We start from the raw sequence: 18,987 nt of genomic DNA on the forward strand, positions 1-18,987 counted from the left end.
AGGACGTAAATTTTGTTTGGGTACCACATTGCATGACCGCACAATTGTCAGTTAAAGTCACGAAGTGCCAAGTTGAAAAAAGGGGTCTGGTCAGGAAGGGGGTAAAATCTTCCGGGGCTTAAGTGGTTAAGAGGAAAATTATTTCCCAAGTTTACCAAAATATCCTACAAGATAATGTCAGGATAGCTGTCCACCAGCTGAAGCTTACGGTGAGAAAGGGATAGACATTCAACTTTTTGTTGAATTTGAAATCTTTTTTATTGCAGATTTTGCCCTTGTTTGGGGCTTTTCGCTTAATTTCCTGTCTATTTGATGATTGTTAACCAGAACAGCAAGTGCAAAAAAAATACAGCAATATATGGGACAGTTGTCCATTACTAGGTTCCTATGTAATAAAATATTTTGTTATTTACCTTTGAGATCAGTCAGAGTCTCTCCAAGCTGCTTCAGCACCACAGCTTTCTCCTCCAATTCCTGTACTGAGATCAGCTTGTGGTTGTGTGCAATATCCTTCTTGATCTTCTCCACTGATTTCTCTAGATCACTAAAAGTGAAAGCCATGGAAGTGGTTAAAACAACATTAATAGTTGGGAACCTCTTACATTTTTTTTTGTATTTCACAAATATAGTACATAACGCTACTTATAATATTTTAGCTGTCAAATTTAGCAATTTCTTTAACCACTTCCCACCCGCCCTATTACAAAATGACGGCGGGAATGTGGTTCAGTTATCCTAACCCGACGTCATATGACGGCGGGCAGGAAAATCAGCTGGCGTGCGCTTCCGATAGCGCGCACCGCGGCAATCGGGCATGTAGCATGTCCGTCGGACACAGCGCATACCCAATCGGGGTAAACAGCCAATAAAATTGGCTGTTTACCATGTGATCGGCTGTGTCCAATCATAGCCGGTCACAATCAAAACACAGGAGTCGTTACTACTGATCTAAACTCTTCTCACACACACAGATCGTGTGAGGAGAAGAGCAGAGATCAGTGAGTGACATTTCTTCATTTTCACAGTGCACTACACAGCCCCCCCCCCCCCCCCCAATAAAGAGAACCTGTTACCTAGTGTCACAGCCCATCTGTCACATCTGGATCTGTCAGAACATCTGGATCTGTCAGAACATCTGGATCTGTCAACAGATCTGGATCTGTCAGCACATCCAACAGCCCGCCAGTACCCATCAGTACCGCCAGTACCCATCAGCACTATCAGTACTGCCAGTACCCATCAGTACTATCGGTACCGCCAGTACCCATCAGTACCGCCAATACCCACCAGTACCGCCAGTACCCATCAGTACTATTGGTACCGCCAGTACCCATCAGTACCACCAGTATGTCTAAAAGGCTTTTCACAGCAGAGGAGGCATATGAAATGCTAACCATGTCGGATGATGAGAGCAATGGGGAGCTTGCATCATCTGATACCGGTTCGGAATACGAGCCAGTAGAGGATAGCGGATTGGACCTTGAATCTGAGGAGGAAACAGTCCCTCCTAAAAGGATAAGGAGAATAAGCCCAGAACACCTTCCTACAACCAACAGTACCAACACCGCCGCAGCTAGACCCCAAGAAGAGGAGCCCAGTACCAGCACTGGAATAACAAATTCAACTCGAAGAATCCGGGCCCAAACCCACCTTCCCGATGCCCTAACAAACCCCGTATGGTTGCCTGCCAGCTCAGAATCAACTATAATCCCCCCTTTCCCCTCACAGCCAGGTGTGCAGCCCAACACTTCAAATTTTTCCCTATTAGATTTTTTATTTGTTTTTTCCCCAAGATTTGCTGCAGTACATGGTGGACCAAACAAACCTTTATGCAGAGCAATTTATTGCCTCCAACCCCAATTCTTCCTACGCCCGTATGTTCAATTGGCGCCATCTTAAACTAGACTAATTCAAAGTATTTTTGGGCCTTACACTCAATGTGGGGCTTACAAAGAAAAATGAAGTCCATGCTTACTGGTCCTGCCACCCCATCCACCACATGCCTCTTTTTTCTTCTGCCATGTCCAGATCACGGTATGACATGATTATGCGCTTCCTCCATTTCAATGACAGTTCGCAGTGCCCTCCCCGAGATCATCCCAACCACGACAAACTATATAAATTATGCCCCCTAATAAATTATTTTTTAAAACAATTTGTGGAAGTGTGTGTCCCAGACAAAAACATCTATGTGTATGAATCCCTTATCCATTTTACTGGCCGGCTGCACTTCAAGCAAAACATCCCAAATAAGAGAGCCAGGTATGGGTTGAAAATGAATTTGAAAAACAAATTTATAACAGCGCTCAACACAATTAATCGATAATAATAGTGACTGATAAGTGTATCAAGTAAAGTGCAGCTGCTGTGCATCCAAACCAATTGTTGGAAGAAATGTGTAAATTTAAGTTAAAACAGCGCTAGCAACAGATATAAAAACAAATGGTACAATCAATATAAATACAATGGTGCTTTAGCTATATAAAGTCTCTTAATAAAATTAATATAAATTATTATAAAGGTGCTCTAGTGCAAATCTTGGTTCCTTCAGTGCAAGTGGATAAAGGTGCTCAAGTGCATATCCATCCAGGTGTATTGAGTGCTCACACGAGTGACCCTCCAGGTCCCCTACTCACCACACTATGGATGGTTCAGCGTGTTTGGGTATAATGGGACTATGACATCCGTGCTCCAATAATTCATCCAAATTAGAATCACTCCGTTGAGATAAATATGGGTTTCCCCGATATATGTGGATGAAAGAAAGGGGCTGATAGTGTAATACGTTCCAAAAATATATTTATTCCCCCACAGTTTAAGTTGTACTCACAAGATCAAAGAAATGAGAAAGCGATATGACAAACAGGAACGCCGCTGTTGGCGTGCGTTCCACCGAGACCAGGAAGCCCGACCGGAAGTGACGTTACGTGGCTCCACGCCGGAAATACGTCAACGCGTTTCACCCTGATAGTGGGCGTTTTCTTTCATCCACATATAATCGGGGAAACCCATATTTATCTCAACGGAGTGATTCTAATTTGGATGAATTATTGGAGCACGGATGTCATAGTCCCATTATACCCAAAAACGCTGAACCATTTTTAAGACTGCCATTTCCTATTGTGAAATACCTGTCCATATCATTTGCCTGCTACCATGTTTCTACCTTCCACGTTACCTGACCCTGGCCTGTTTACCGATGGTGCATTTGCCTGCCGTTTTAAAAACCACGTTTCTGAAATCCACGTGCACCGACCTCAGCCTGTTTACCGACAATGCCTTTGCCTGCCATTTTAAACCAAGTTTCTGACTTCCAAGTGCACCGACCTCGGCCTGCTAATCGACCACGCTTTTTGCCTGCCACTTTGACTGATCTTTTGCCCTTCTACTTCAGTACACAAGGGTCTCACACATATGTGAGGGGCTTCAGAAAAGAGTTTGGAGTATAGAAAAAAAGTTTTTGGTTTTCTGTGTTCCAAGAACAGGGTCTGGAGTCCGGAGGCTTCAAAGAGATTTGGGTGGGAGAAGCCTCTACCCTGTCCCCATTCTTTCCTGACAGAGGCCTTAAGCTTGATGGTCCTTCCTGCTGCCTGGATCAATATTTTGGCAGTGCTAAACATATCGCTGCATAAAATGACCCAGGACTTTATAAACCACATCTCTGCCTGCTACCTGGACCAATGCTTTGGCTGTGCTGACACTATCCCTGCTTGCTGCCTGTAATGACTATGGACAGTATTTTTGCCTGCTGCCTGTAATGAATATGGACAGTTTTTCTGCCTGCTGCCTGTTCGATTGCTTTTGCTGTCACTGACCACATCCCTGCCTTCTACCTGGATGCTCTCCTCTGTGGACCACTACTAAAACCACAGGTAATCTTTTGTTTACCCTTTGCTCAGCAGAATATATTTTGGGGTGTAATTGGTATGTACATGCTATGTGTTAGAAATATGAAGGGCCTTAAAAAATGTAATAGGTTGTCAGGAAATTAGATGTAAAATACATGCTCCTAGAACGTCTGAAGGTGTCTACTTGGATGTTGGGTCTCTGTTTTTGGCCAGGCGGTGTAAAAGTCTCACATATGTGGTATCGTCATACTCAGGAGGAGTGGCAGAATGTATTTTGGGGTGTCATCTTTGCTGTGTACATGCTATGTGTTAGAAATAGTTTATAAATTGACAACTTTGTGGGAAAAAAAGAAAAAACATTTTTTTTTCATTTTCCCAAGAATTGTGGGAAATAATTAAAACTTCAGAAAACTCACCATGCCTCTTACTAAATACCTTGGACTGTCTACTTTCCAAAAAGGGGTCATTTGGGGGGTATTTGTACTGTTCTGACATTTTAGGGCCTCAAGAAAGGAGATAGGCCGTTAGTACATCAGGTGTGATCAATTTTCAGGAATTGGTACCATACCTTCTAGACTCAATAACTTTCACACAGAATAAATAATATACACTAATTTGGGTTATTTTTACCAGAGATAAGTAGCAGTATAAATTTTGGCCAAAATGTATGAAGAAAAATAAATTTTTTGCAAAATTTTTTAATAGAAACTAAAAAAAGTGTTTTTTTTCCAAAATGTTTGCTCTTTTTTTGCTTTTATCTAGGGTTTAGCGAACACGGACTGTATTGTTTGGGATCGTACCGGACTTTTGGGTGTTCAGTCCGTTGTTCGGTAATTTTATTTCATGTATTGGCGCGGTTTTAATGTTGTGGTGCGGTTTTAATGGCGCGGTTTCAACAGCTGCAGGGCAGCCAATCAAAAAGCGTTTAACTAGTGTGCCCTTAGAAGCCATCACAGCTCATGCCTACTAATGGCATGGCTGTGATTGGCCAGTGCAGCATGTGACCCAGCCTCTAAATAAGCTGGAGTCACATAGCGCCGCACGCCACTCTGCTCTAACTACTGTAGGGTCAGTTTCCTGCTGCTGCTGATATGAAGGAGAGAAAGGAGATTATTGTAGGGGCAGGCTGGAGATGGTTTTCAGGGAAAGAATAGGAGAATCTTCTTTAATCAGACAGCGATCTACATCAATTTTTTTGTGTGGGGGTGCAGTGCACAATCTTTTTGCCTTGACCTGAGCCCAGTGAGGAGGAGGGATAAAAAAAAAACTTTTATCAGTCTGTTAGGTGGGCGGCGTGTAGCAGCCATGTAATGCAAGCTCAGTGCATATGTGTTTGCTTAATATGGATTTAAAAAAGAAAACAACTTTTTTTCCTTCATATTTTACTGTGACATACAGTGTTTAGACACTGCTGTTCTAATCTGCTATTCAAAAATCAACAATTTAAGGGAAAAACAAAAATGTTTCATTCATACGTTACTGTGAGATACACCCTTTGGATACTGTTGTTCTATTCCGCTATTCAATAAACACCCATTTAGGGGAAAAAATGAAATTGCGGCCTAGTCTGCATATTTTACTGTGAGATACACCCGTTGGATACTGTTGCTCTATTCCGCTTTTCAATAAAAAACAATTTAGGGAAAAAAATAAATTGCAGCCTAGTCTGCATATTTTACTGTGAGATACACCCGTTGGATACTGTTGTTATATTCTGCTTTTCAATAAAAACCCATTTAGGGAAAAAATATTAAATTGCGGCCTAGTCTGTATCTGTACGTGTGAGATACATCCTTTGGATACTGTTGTTCTATTCTGCTATTCAATAAACACCCATTTAGGGGAAAGAAAGATATTAAATTGCGGCCTAGTCTGTATCTGTACGTGTGAGATACACCCTTTTAGATACTGTTGTTCTATTCTGCTATTCAATAAACACCCATTTAGTGGAAAGAAAGATATTAAATTGCGGCCTAGTCTGTATCTGTACGTGTGAGATACACCCTTTGGATACTGTTGTTCTATTCTGCTATTCAATAAACACCCATTTAGGGGAAAGAAAGATATTAAATTGCGGCCTAGTCTGTATCCGTACGTGTGAGATACACCCTTTGGATACTGTTGTTCTATTCTGCTATTCAATAAACACCCATTTAGGGGAAAATTAATAATTTTGCAGCGTTTGCTGATTATGTTACTGTGAGAAACACCCTTTAAATTTTGGTGCATCTCCTTCCACCACCAAGGATTGCAGGGCACTTCAGTTTGACTCCTGTTGCTAACTCCTCCTACTCCGCTTCCTCATCCTCATCCACTAACGCCTCCGCATCCGGAGCAGTGATCATTTCCAAGGCTTTCAGGGCAGTCATTCACAAGTGGCTCCAAGGGTGGGTTCCTGCACCCACAAATGCCAAGTACACAATTGTCCAGCAAGGGCACAGTTCTGGAGGATGACGAGGTGGAGGATGAGGAACCATGTTCACAGCAGGGTGGCACCCGGATAACTGATAACAACAGATACTGCACTTGATCTTAGCGAAAAGGTCAAGAAGCGATGCTGGTGGCATTCCCACCTGACAGCGGGGTTACAGTGGAAGCACAAGGCGAAGGCAGAGTAGGAGGAGGTCACCAACGCAGCCAGGGCACCGCCAGCACATCAGAAGGCAGGGTTAGCATGTATGAAATGTGGAAAAACTTTGTCGGCACGCCACAACAAACAGGACCACCAGCTGTTTTTTTTTTTTTTTTTTTTAAGCCCGTGGTGTGAACACACTCAGACTATCACCCGGTGGGTGCATAAAAAATGCACACCAAAAAAGTGCAACACAAAAAGTGCACAGGGTGTACACATGGTCCCTGATCCCCTGGGGCGCAAGGCTCCTGACAGGGACTGGGGTACTTTCACTGGCTAGCCTGGCCGAAACCAGGCAGCCCCGTTCTTTAGGTGGTCTGCTGAAACAGACCACCCCAAGTACTAGGTGGGCTCTCCCATGAGAGAGGGCGAACCAAGCCAGAAGGCCATATCCACCCCCTCCCCTCAGGGACAGGCCCAAGGACCTACACCCTACTAATCTCGCTGTGCAAAATAAAGTGTACCACCACAATAAAGAACACAAAACGTGAGACACACAACACATAGAAGTGGGGAAAGGGATAGTGAAGAAAAAGTGCAAGGTTAGTGGCACATTGCAATAATATGGCAGGCCCTTCGGCCAGGAATAAAAAATTCCTCTGGTCCTGACTCCTGACCAAATGGCCCGGCCCTAGAGGCAGGTGTGAAAAACATGTGTAGAAAGTGCAGTGTCCTTGGTGCCATACTCAGTGTTGCCATCCACCGTGAATTATGGCACCCCTGGACTGCCACTCCACCACAGGCTTTTCAGAATCCCGGTCCCTGGGAAGACCAGTGCAGCCCCGTCCCTACCAGAAGGCCTCAGAACTTAGACAGCTTTGGGAGAGCCGGCCCACAACCAGGGACACACACCTTTTCCAAGGCCAGACTCAACCCAGAAGGGGGAAAAAGCCCCCCCGCCGCCATCACCGTTCCTTACCATATACAGTTCCTTACCGTTCCTTACGTACTATACACGTACTGAATGACGGGTCTGCCCCCTTCAACTTCTGGGTCTCCAAATTGGGCACATGGCCTGAGCTTGCCCTTTACGCCTTGGAGGTGCTGGCCCACGGCTGGGGGCGTTATCACAGACAAGCGCAGCCGCCTTTCCAGAGCCAATGTGGATAAGCTCACGTTCATTAAAATTAACAGGACTTGTCCGTACCTTGTGCAGAATAGTCATGTATACCGGCCTTACCCAGCCATTGTAGTATTTTTGATCTTTCTCACTCTTTTGGGGTGTACCCTAATTTAAAAAGAAATTTACAATTAGAAACAAAAACCAGTGTTGGCTACCTCGTCCTCCTCCACGGCCGCTTCCACCTACACCGCCACATCCACCGCCACCTCAACCTCCTACTCCATATGGGCCTCGTCCTCCTAGATCAAGATGATTATTTTTTATTTTTATGTTTTTAATGTTATTTAAGTTATTTCCCTATCCACATTTGTTTGCAGAGCACTTGCCATGCTCTTAATAAGATGTTGCTGCCATTTGCAGCCCTCTAGCCCTTTCCATGTTTTTTTAGAGCCATTTTAGTGCTCAAAAGTTCGGGTCACCATTGACTTCAATGGGGTTCGGGATCGGGGTAAAGTTCGGGTCACGAACCCGGGCTTTTTTTTTCCAAGTTTGGCCGAACCCAGACATCCAGGTGTTCGCTCAACTCTACTTATATCACAAAAAAAAACAAAAAACCCAGTTGTGATCAAATGCCACCAAAAGAAAGCTCTATTTGTGTGAAAAAAATGATAAAAATTTTGTTGGTTGGTTACAGTGTAGCATGACTGAGCAATTGTCATTTAAAGTGTGAGAGCGCTGAAAGCTGAAAATTAGTCTAGGCAGAAAGGGGGGTGTAACTGCCCTGTACTGAAGTGGTTAAAGAAAAAAAGAAATGAAGGTAGGTTCTCTTTTTAATTTATAAAAGTGTAGTTTGGAGGATAGTCTCCCAGCCCTGCCCGCTTAATTTATTTTTAGACAAAATTATCTTTATATACATGAGAGTGCCCAATAAAAATGGTCACCTCACTTGAAAGTTTGTTTAAAATGCTTATTGAACAATAATGACGGGTCACAGCACTATCCGGGAGATGGGCCCCACTCCCTTCTTCATGGCTTATATAACAGCTAAAGTGATTGTAAAAGTTACATTTTTAAATTTAAACAGTAAACATGTCATGCTTACCTGCTCTGTGCAATGATTTTGCATAGAGCAGCCCTGATTCACCTCTTCTCAGGTCCCCTGTCTGGCCCCCTCCCCCCTGCCGAATGCCTCCATAGAAAGCCGTTTTCTATGGGGGCACTCATGCAGGCTCACTCTCAAGTTGCCCTGTCTGCATTTATTTACACAGACAGCGTGGCTTAGCCCTGCCTCCCTAGCCCCCCCCTCATAGGATTTGATTGACAGGAGTGGGTGCCCATGGCTGCCACTGCTATCAATCTGCTCAGTGAGGAGGGATAGAGTCTGGAGAACCACTGCTCTCGTGCTGGTTGGGACCACCTGCAACAGAAGGTTTTTTACCCTAACCTCTTCCAGCCCAGTCTTTTGTCAAATGACAGTTTATCACCATTGATGTAAGTGTCAGCGGCTTGCATTATAATCTTTTACTTGATGTTTTCCATTGAATGCATATACTGTTGCTGCTGCTCAAAATAAACAATACTACACTATGTGGGGCATCTTTTGCTTTATTTCCTGTGGTGTATATTGAGCAACAAGCAGAGTATTATCCCCAGGAGGACCTAAAAGGAAGGCCAAGGGTGTTCTATACCAGTGATGGTGAACCTTGGCACCCCAGATGTTTTGGAACTACATTTCCCATAAGGCTAATGCACTCTGCAGTGTAGTTGAGCATCATTCGAAATCTAGTTCCAAAACATCTGGGGTGCCAAGGTTCGCCATCACTGCTCTATACTGATGTCTGCATTAGTCACGGTTCTTGGTTCAAAGTAAGCCTTTCCCTGCTGCTAGAGAACATACCAGTGGTAAGGTACTGAATTGTTCTGGTGTTCCTCTTCACCTGTTAGGGTTTGCATGCCTGGTGACTATCAGGACCATGGTCCCTACTGTCCTGGGGTTGAGTGGCTCAGTGGAGAACATACCCTTTCCAGGGGTTTCTCTTCAACAGTGGATATGCACCAAACTAGTTATATCTCAGACACCTAATACAAATCTCAGTTGCCAGACAGTGGCCCAAGGTCAAGTTGTCCATCCAGCTCTGAAGAAGCTCAAGTTAGCGGCCTGGATTTAGAGAGGCGAAGGTTCACGGATTTAGTTTGCTCTTCGAAAATGATAGATGACCTCATGAGAGCATGGAAGAGCAGCATGAAAAAGTCTACAACATAGTCTGGCAAAATTCCAAGAATATGCTACGTCAGAAGTTTTCTCCAAGGAAGCAAGAGTTTGTCATGTCCACGGTTTTCTTCAAAGAGGTCTCGACATGAGCCTGGGCGCAAAGCACAATCAAAGGACACATCTATTCCACGTCGGCCCTTAGCGGGATGCAGTGCACAGCTGATTCTTCAATTCTTAAGACCCTAGTAAAGCTAAGGCCTCCCAGAGCCCCCATGATTCTACATGGGACCTCACAATAGTGCTCAACTACCTGTCTGCTCTAAAAAGCCATGATAGAGTTGTCGCTATGGGAATTACCAGCTTTCCTGGTGGCAGTAGCCTCAGCTAGGAGGGTTTTTGAGTTGACAGCTTTAGGGTATAAAGAACCCTATAAGTCCTTCCTGGCGGGAGTTATTCTTTTTTTTTTTTTTTTTGAGTTATTCTGCTCCTGCTGCTGGATTTTATTCAAAAAGTGGTCTCAAGATTATCTAAGTCAAGAAATTGTGTTGAGTACTTATCTGGAAAATGGCCAAAAAGTTGTCGGGGAGACACCCAAGACGTATATCCATGCAGGGCCGGTGCTTCAACTAGGCAAACTAGGCAGCCGCCTAGGGCGCATTGCCACCTAGGGGCGCAGCCAGGAGTCGGCACACTCTCTCCTTTATTAATGATCCTTGTGAGCTGAGGGGAGGGGCGGCAGTGGGGGAGGAAGAAGGGACAGAGGAAGATGCCAGGTGTCTGGGACAGTGGCGGAACTACCAAGCCTTGGCTTTGGGGGGGCCCCAGAAGGCAGGAAGGGAGCCCACCGGAGTGCTGCCTGCACGATGATCCTCTTCAGCTGGAGCTGAGTGGCCTAAACCCCAGGCAGGAAGTGATTCTCTGCACTGAGCTGGTGGGCAGTCATCATTTCCCTGGGTCGGTATTAAGCAGGGAGCGGAGGAGAGCTGAACATGAGCTGGAGCTCGGCACTGGAGGGCGACACCTTTACTGGAGCAGAAGCGACGAGGCACCGGAATGGTCTGAGGAGGTTGGTGATGAAGGATGTGTGGAGCTCTCTGACTGCTGCTTCTTCCTCCACCAGGAGCCTGTTGGAGCTGTGGTAAACACTGTGGTCCAGAAGAGGAGTGTCCTTGGAAAAGGAAAATTTATGAATTAGGTCCTGCAAGGTGGGGGTATGGGCGAAGCATACCCAGGGGTAGGCTGACATGGAGCTCGTCAGGAGAGGAAAATATCGGTAAGTATTTGATATTAAATTTTCCATTATTTAGCTTGTCTCAATTTGCTTTTGTTTGTCTACTAATAACTACATAGTTGCCCAATGAAACAGTGCACTGAGGTCAGCTTGTAAGTTGGAGACATGCTGTAAAGAAGTTATTCCACTGCAAAGCTTGGTGTCATCTGCAAAGACTAAAATGGTACTTTTAATCCCAGACCCTATATCATTTATAAAGATATTAAAAAGTAAGGGTCCCAACACTGAACCTTGGGGTACACCATTGATAACCTTAGACCATTCAGAGTAAGAATCATTAACCACTACTCTCTGAATTCTATCTTTTAGACAATTTTCTATCCATTTACAAACTGATCTTTCCAAGCTTGTAGACTTTACCTTACACATTAGCCGTGTGTGCGGAACTGTGTCAAACGTTTTTGCAAAATCCAAGTATACTACGTCCACAGCCACCCCTCTGTCCAAGGTTTTACTTACCACCTCATTAAAAGAAATCAGGTTTGTTTGACAACTTCTGTCTTTCATGAATCCATGCTGTCTGTTGCTTAAAATGTTTTTTTCCAGCAAGAACTCATCTATGTGGTCTTTTAGTAAACTCCCCAGTATCTACCCTACTATAGAGGTTAAACTAACAGGTCTATAGTTACTTGGCAAAGACTTTGATCCCTTTTTAACTATAGGCACCGCATTGGCCCTACGACAATCCAGTGGTACTATTCCAGTCCTTAACGAGTCCCTAAAAATTAGAAACAAATGCTTTGAAATTACAGTGCTCAATTATTTTAGGATGCGTGGGTGGATGCCATCTGGTCCAGGCGCTTTAGCCACCCTTATTCTGTCTGGACCATATCACCCTCATTTCTGGACCATATCACTTTTGAGCCATTGTGGATCATTTGGGGCTGTGTCAATACCATCCTCATTATGGTCATGAGCTCCCCCATGCTCCTTTGTATACACAGAGCTGAAGAAAGTATTTAATAAATTTGCCTTCTCTTTGTTCCCAGTCACCCACTCCTGATTATTTTGTAAAGGGCCTACATGCTCAGACCTAACTTTTTTACGATTTGAATATATTTGAAGAATTTTTGGGGTTTGTCCTACTATCTTTTGCAATCGTTCATTTCAAATTTTTGCATCCTTGATTTCCTTTTTACATATTCTGTTATATTATTCATAGCAATTAGACATTTATAGTGTTCCTTCATTTTTATATTTTTTAAAAGCTCTTTTCTTATTATTTATAGCTTTTTTAAATTTGGCCATGAGCCACATAAGTTTAAAAGGCTAAAAATAAAACCTATTACCCATGGGAATATACTTTGCAGTGAGTTTGCATAAAGTCTTTTCAAAAATTTCCCATTTCTGTTCTGTGCTCATCAATGCCAATATTCCCTCCCAGTCTAAACCCAGGAGAGCAGTCCTCATCCTTGGAGAGAATTTGCTCTCTTAAAGTTAAGTGTTTTTGTATTTTCTGTATGCGTTTTTTGCTTACATTAAATTAAATCATATTATGGTCACTGCTACCCAGATGTTCTTTTGTATGAACATTATTAATGAGCTCTGCATGGTTTGAGATTACCAGGTCCAACAGAGCATCATTTCTAGTGGGGGCCTTAATAAACTGTACCATAAAATTGTCTTGTAATAGGTTTATACATTTTTGCCCTTTAACTGTTCCAGCAGAGCCATTACTCCAGTCAATGTCTGGGTAGTTAAAATCCCCCATTATTATCACTGTCCCAGCCCTTGCAGCCCTTTCAATCTGTGCCAGGAGCTGAGTCTCCACCTCATCATTAATACTGGGAGGTCTATAACAAACTCCAATGATAATCTTTTTATTACACACACCCATGTACATTTCCACCCATACTGCTTCAGACTCATCACACTCTCCATCAACTAGGTCCTCTTTCACAATCACTTTGAGATCACATAGAGACAGACACCACCACCCGTCCATTTATCCTGTCTTTCCGAAAGAGAGCATAGCCAGGAATATTAATAGCCCAGTCATGTGAAGAATGAAGCCAAGATTTAGCAATACCAATTAGGTCATAGTTCTCCTCCTGCACCAGAGCTTCCAACTTACCTATTTTGCTTGGCAGACTCTAGGAATTGGTGAACAAACACTTTAATTCATTGTCACATTTTGCACACTTATTTTGCATATTTTAAATTTTTACAAATAGTACCATTTCCAATGGTTGTTTGTAACATGGAAACCTTGTTATCCTCTGCCATAACTCTTCCCCCTATCTTTCCCAATTCCACCCACCAATAGGGGCTGACCCCTGTCTGACCCATTATAATCTAATCCACCCACCCCCTCAATCCTAGTTTAAAAACTCCTCCAGCCATCCCATAAACCTCTCCCCTAGCACAAACAACCCCCTTCCATTTAGGTGCAAACCATCTTTAGCATATAGGTTGCACCCCAATGAAAAGTGAGCCCAGTGCTCTAAAAACCCAAATCCCTCCTTCTAACACCAGGTCTTTAGCCATGCATTCAGCTCTCTAATCTCCCCCTGTCTTTCCTGTGTTACGCATGGCACATGCAATATTTAAGAGAATATCACCTTGGAGGTCCTTCCCTTCAACTTGCAGCCTAGTTCATTAAATTGGTTCTTAAGAAGCCTCCACCTTCCATATATTCTGTCATTGGTTCAAATGTGGACCAAGACAGCTGGGTCATGCCCAGCCCCTCCCAGTAATTTATCAACGCGGTCCACCACATGCCGAATCCTGGCACCAGGGAAACCGCAAACCATTCATGTGCTGAGGTTTCTGGGTTGATTCAACTTTGGACTGTAAAGACATCTTCAATGTGTTTTTCTTTTTCTATTGACTATACTGAGCATGTGATGTCAGTTAATGCAACCTACTTTTTTTTGTGTTTTTTTTTTTATAGTGTCACTTTAAAAATTGCCAAAATAAAAACACCATTATTAAGTTTTAAAATATTTTGCAATGCTTTCAATAATTTTTTGATGTCATTATAATTGAGACACATTATAGAATTACAAATAAGTATTATGTCCTTTTTTCGATAAAATGTAGATAAAAATGGTGCAAAAGGTGTGAATGGGAAAAGAGGCCTTAGTACTATGGAAGAGAAAGATAATGATAAACTAGTCTTTTTTGGGCAGGTCCTTAGGCTATATAGTCCATTTTGTTGGATCTCTCACACTTTTCACCGCACCTCTGAGAGACTGATTCTCTGCAACAACAATGGGAAACAGCAGGGTGCGCAGACTATGTGTAGTTGGTATCCACAATTTATTACAACAAAGACAATTGGCAACTCACATAAAGATAAAATAAAAACACTTATTGTCAAATCAAAACTAAGTCACATCCACGCAAAGCAAAGTAGTAGGCTGTGTAGCGAAGCACTGGTGATAGAGAGAGATTGGTATCTGAAATGACTGAGGAGACAGCAAGAGGGTACCAAACTAAGTGTAGTAAGAAGGTACAGTATGGTGCAAATAGCACCAATATTAGCAACTCACTCAGGTATTAGTAAGGTTTGCATGTAAAGGTCTCAGAGCAGTCTGTAAATCCAGATCCAGGAGTTGTCACTGCCACAGAGTGACAGGCTGATCCCTAAACTTTATATTGAAGAACACAGCATCAACAACTCTCCTTCAAAAATGGTCAACTTTGGAGTGACTGGGGACTGCTGTTTTTTCTGGGAAAAAGCTCCTAATTTGGGGGAGCAAAGTGGCTCAAAATAAGGAAGAATCTCTGCAGCTTATGGCTCTAATGCAAATAAAGTCACACACTGTGTCTGAGACTGGGGAGGGTATGGTAGTGCATTTGTTACATAGTTACATAGTGGTTGAGGTTGAATAAAGACAATAGTCCATCCAGTTCAACCTGTGTAGGTGTGTGTGGCCGTAATCATCTCTCATACCTCTGAAAGAGTCTTTTGAAAGCAACCATACTTCCCGCAGAAACCACCTCTTGTGGTAGAGAATTCCACAATCCTGTAGCCCTAACAGTAAAGAACCCCCTGCGTTGCCTGAGGTTAAAATGCTTCTCCTCGAATCGCATTGTATGCCCTCGAGTCCTTATGCAATCCTTTCGACTGAATAGCTTTTTTCTATGCTGAGATCACCATTGAGGTATTTATAAATTGCTATCATGTCCCCTCTCAGGCGTTTCTTCTCTTCTATCTGTTCCAGGGCCGGGGCCCAACAGGATCAGATTGTCTAGGGACTGTGGATTCTTGTTCTATTTGGCAAGAATCTCCCTTTGCAGAGGTCTGGTATGCAACTGAGCAAATGGAACCGCCTCAAAAGGTGGAGACCATCAAGCCCAGCACTTGCATGCAAGCCCTGAGAGATGACCACCAGTTGGACAACAGGAGCCAAATCGCATCCTGAAACTTCTGGAGTTTTTCTTCTGGAAGAAACACCTGGGCTGAGGCTAAATCCACAGTCAGGCTCAGATAGTACAGTTTGTTGGATGGAATCAGAGCAGATTTTTAAAAATTCAGTTTCCAGCCGAACACTTGCAAGGTTCGCACAGCGATATCCAGATTGTCTTTTAGGGCAATCAGAGATTCTGCTCACAGAAGAAAGTCGTTGAGGTACCCCAGTACCGCAATCCCCTTCTGCCTTAGCAAGGCTAACACCAGGGCCAAAACTTTTGTGAACACCCGAGGAGCTGAGGTGAGACCAAAGGGCAATGCCACAAATTCATAATGCTCCTCGCTGTAAGATTCTGGTACCTCCGGTACCCTTAATCACCACTTTCCTCTGTAATGCGTCCCACCTTTCTCTTCAGGTGGTACGCATATACCTTTAGGAATGATGATGTCACTGCTGAGCGCCGCAGAGCGGCTATTTCAACCGCCGGCGGTCTCACTCACATTGTTCGTTCAACCTGCCTTGTTACCCACATGCTTTCAAGCCTGTCTCTCGATCGGAACCTCCAGCCATTCCCTTTACCTGGAGCAGACCGGAACCTCGCTACTGATCCCTGTATCTCACTACCGGATCATTCCTCATCTACTGGACTTCTCTAGCTACTAACATTTCAAGTGATAAGTACCCCGCAGGAGAACCCTCCATAACCTTATTGTACTATCTACCTATGTACATTAGGGACTGTTACTACCTATCTATACTATCCTATCATCTGCACTGTTACATAGATTGCTAGCTCTTCAGCCTACTACCATCTATCATCTGCACTGCTGCATAGATTGCTAGCTTTCCTGTCTACTACTATCTATCCTTGCACTGGGTTAGTCTATCCTGTATTTGTCATCTGCTGTCCTCACCACCTGCTAGCATACTCGATACTAACCTATCTGCATTCCTAATACCATCTTGAACTCTCCTATACAAACCTATCAAGTGATTACCATCCTTGTCACTGTTCACACCTGTCCCTTCAGCACATCACCTTCATACTATCATATACATATAATCACTCCAGGAACATCTCATTGAGTGTGTATATATCTGTATGTTGAAGCTGACAGGCCCACGGTGATGAGTCCTGGAGAGTTGGATCTGGTATTCAACACATCTCTACATGACTACTGAGTGGAGATTTTGCAGCTGCAAATCCAGTCTATACTAAAAACGCAGGAGCGTTACACTCGCCCACAGCAAAGCGAAGAAAACGCTGATGCCCGACATATATTGGAATATGAAGGTACTGTAAGTGTTCTTGATATCAATAGAGGCCAGAAAATCCCCCTTGAAGAAGTCATGCCACTACCGTGCGAATCCGAAATTTCTGAACCCGCACAAAGTGGTTCAAGGCCTTGAGGGCAAGAATTGGATGGACCTGGCCTTCTGTGACGGTACTCACCGTCACTGCCAGTGAAAGACAGATACTTAATGGATGCTGAGAATATGGTTTGAATTACTTCAAATGGATTCTGTGTTTACACTTATGATAATTCGTATTGTAGTTCAATGTCAGAGACAGTCTGTCACTGGCAGTCTTTTCCTATTGTCTGTGTATTGAGGTCTGTGTATTGAGGTGTGATGTGTATTCTATTACGCCTGTCTGTCCCATTGTCAAGTAACTCACATATTATTTTTGTCCAGATAGCTAGATAATTAGTTCAGGTTAATTCTATTTCTGTATACAATTTCATCTGCATATGATAATGTAATCAGACAACCCCTGACCTGTGTGTGCTAATCTGATCAGGAGGGGGATGTCCATGCGGTATATAAACTGTGTGCGTTATTCAATAAAGAGAAGGTTCTAAAACGTATACAAGCTAAGTTGTCGGCTAGCTTTGTATGGGAGGCTGCTGGAAAATCTGATATCTATGTTCAGGACTGAAGGAAGCCATATACTGACGGAAGCCCAAAAGCACAGTGTGGGTCACGGTTCCGTTCCTTCCTTCCTGGGAACAGTAAATAGGTTTTGAATAAAACCCCTGAAAGCGTTCCGATTCCGGAACCGGTACAATGACCCCCTGGGGAATCGGATCCTGTACCGCCCCAGAAAGACCTTTTAAGCGATCTGGGGCCAAACGCAGAATCAACTTGTGGACCCATTTGTCTTGAATCAAGGAGGTTCGCGCATCCAGAAAGCGTAGACGTCCCCCACCCCAGATACAGGGGAGAGCGCCCCTTCAGGCAGAAGTGGGCTTGTCTGCGGTCCCGGAGGAATCCGTTCTCGACTTACCAGGCCAGGGCGTCTTGGAACCCCCTGCGGGGTTACGGGCGGATTTTGATCCCTGGTCCTTAGATCCCGAGGGATGAAAGGGCCCGTTTATGAGCAGAGAAGAAAGGGCCACGTTTGCGATGAGACTCTTTACGCCTGGTAGTCTGTGGAAGCAGAGTACTCTTACCTCCAGAAAGCCCCTTAATGATCTGTTGCATGGAAGCTCCGAACAAGCAGTCTCCTACAAAAGGGAGATCAGCCAATACTTTCTTGGAAGCCTGGTCCGCAGATCAGTATTTCAGCCATATCATGCAGCGAAGAGTCACCGCTGTCACGGACACCCTGCAGGCTAAGGGGGGCCACATCCAGAGAGGCATCACAGATATACTGTACCCCCCTGGACCAACTCGTCCGCCAGGTCAGGAGGGAACTGTACCCTTCCAAATCCTGGCGCAGGAGCTTAACCTATTCCGTTAGGGTCTGGGAAACCAAGGTTATGGCAAAAACCAGCCACAGAATGGAACCGGCAATGGAAAAAAGGTATTGGACCAGGGATTCATCTCTCTTGCCAAAAAGGTCCCTAAAGGACGGAGAGTCCTCCACTGGTAGAAGGGTGGCTTTATTCAACCTGAAAACCTGCGAGTTAACCACAGATGGTACTGTCAATTTCTTTAGTTGGGACTCTGCAAAAGGATACCTTCTAGCAAAACGCTTAGGCACCCGATATTGTGCTTGGGGGAACCTCACTGACTTTACCTTTGCCACCTTGGAGGTTCTATGGGTACCGAATTGCATGGTTGCAGCCGACTCAGCAGTAGCTGCGTCCTCCAATTTTAAAGTTTCCCATACTGATACAATCAATGCATCCACCGGTCCTTTTTCATGCGCGACTGTAGTGGAAGAGGATTCATCCTCCCTATCAGAGCACTCAGGGTGTGTGGACGCAGACGCAGTAGGGTGACTCGTGTCTGCGGCGGCCAATTCTACCTCAGAATCTGAGGAAGGAGAGGATGCAGGTGAAGGCGGGGGATGCTTTTTACTCATCCTATTTGGAAGGTCCATATCTACTTTGGACATCAGTGACTGCAGGACCGCCGTCATAGCACACAAAGCGGACTGGGACCCTGCAGGGTCCGCACTCTGAGAGAAGGTCAGGTGTTGACATGTGCTCCAGGCACTTCATGGGTTAACCTGGGGACCGCCAGTAAAAAAGTGTAAAAATTGCTGTGAACAGTACCAACCCACCGCTGCACCAGCGGCACTACAAGTCCCAGTGCGCCAAAACTGCTATAGAAGAAAGAGAATCGTTTAACTCCC

General features: G+C 44.2%; 1 protein-coding gene across 10 annotated transcripts in view; it reads right to left on the bottom strand.

Moving 5' to 3' along the window:
• SRCIN1 (SRC kinase signaling inhibitor 1) overlaps positions 1 to 18,987 on the bottom strand; it is a gene marked incomplete at its 3' end in the record, with an annotated part of 894,005 nt that overhangs the window by 104,494 nt on the left and 770,524 nt on the right. For all 10 annotated transcript variants that reach the window (XM_082272513.1, XM_082272514.1, XM_082272511.1 and 7 more), the window contains one exon: positions 414 to 544. In XM_082272513.1, the coding sequence (XP_082128639.1) occupies positions 414 to 544 (131 nt within the window). The remainder of the gene's footprint in view (positions 1 to 413; positions 545 to 18,987) is intronic.

This window comes from Pelophylax lessonae (genome assembly GCF_965119305.1).
Source record: "Pelophylax lessonae genome assembly, chromosome: 11".
Taxonomy (NCBI): Eukaryota; Metazoa; Chordata; class Amphibia; order Anura; family Ranidae; genus Pelophylax; species Pelophylax lessonae.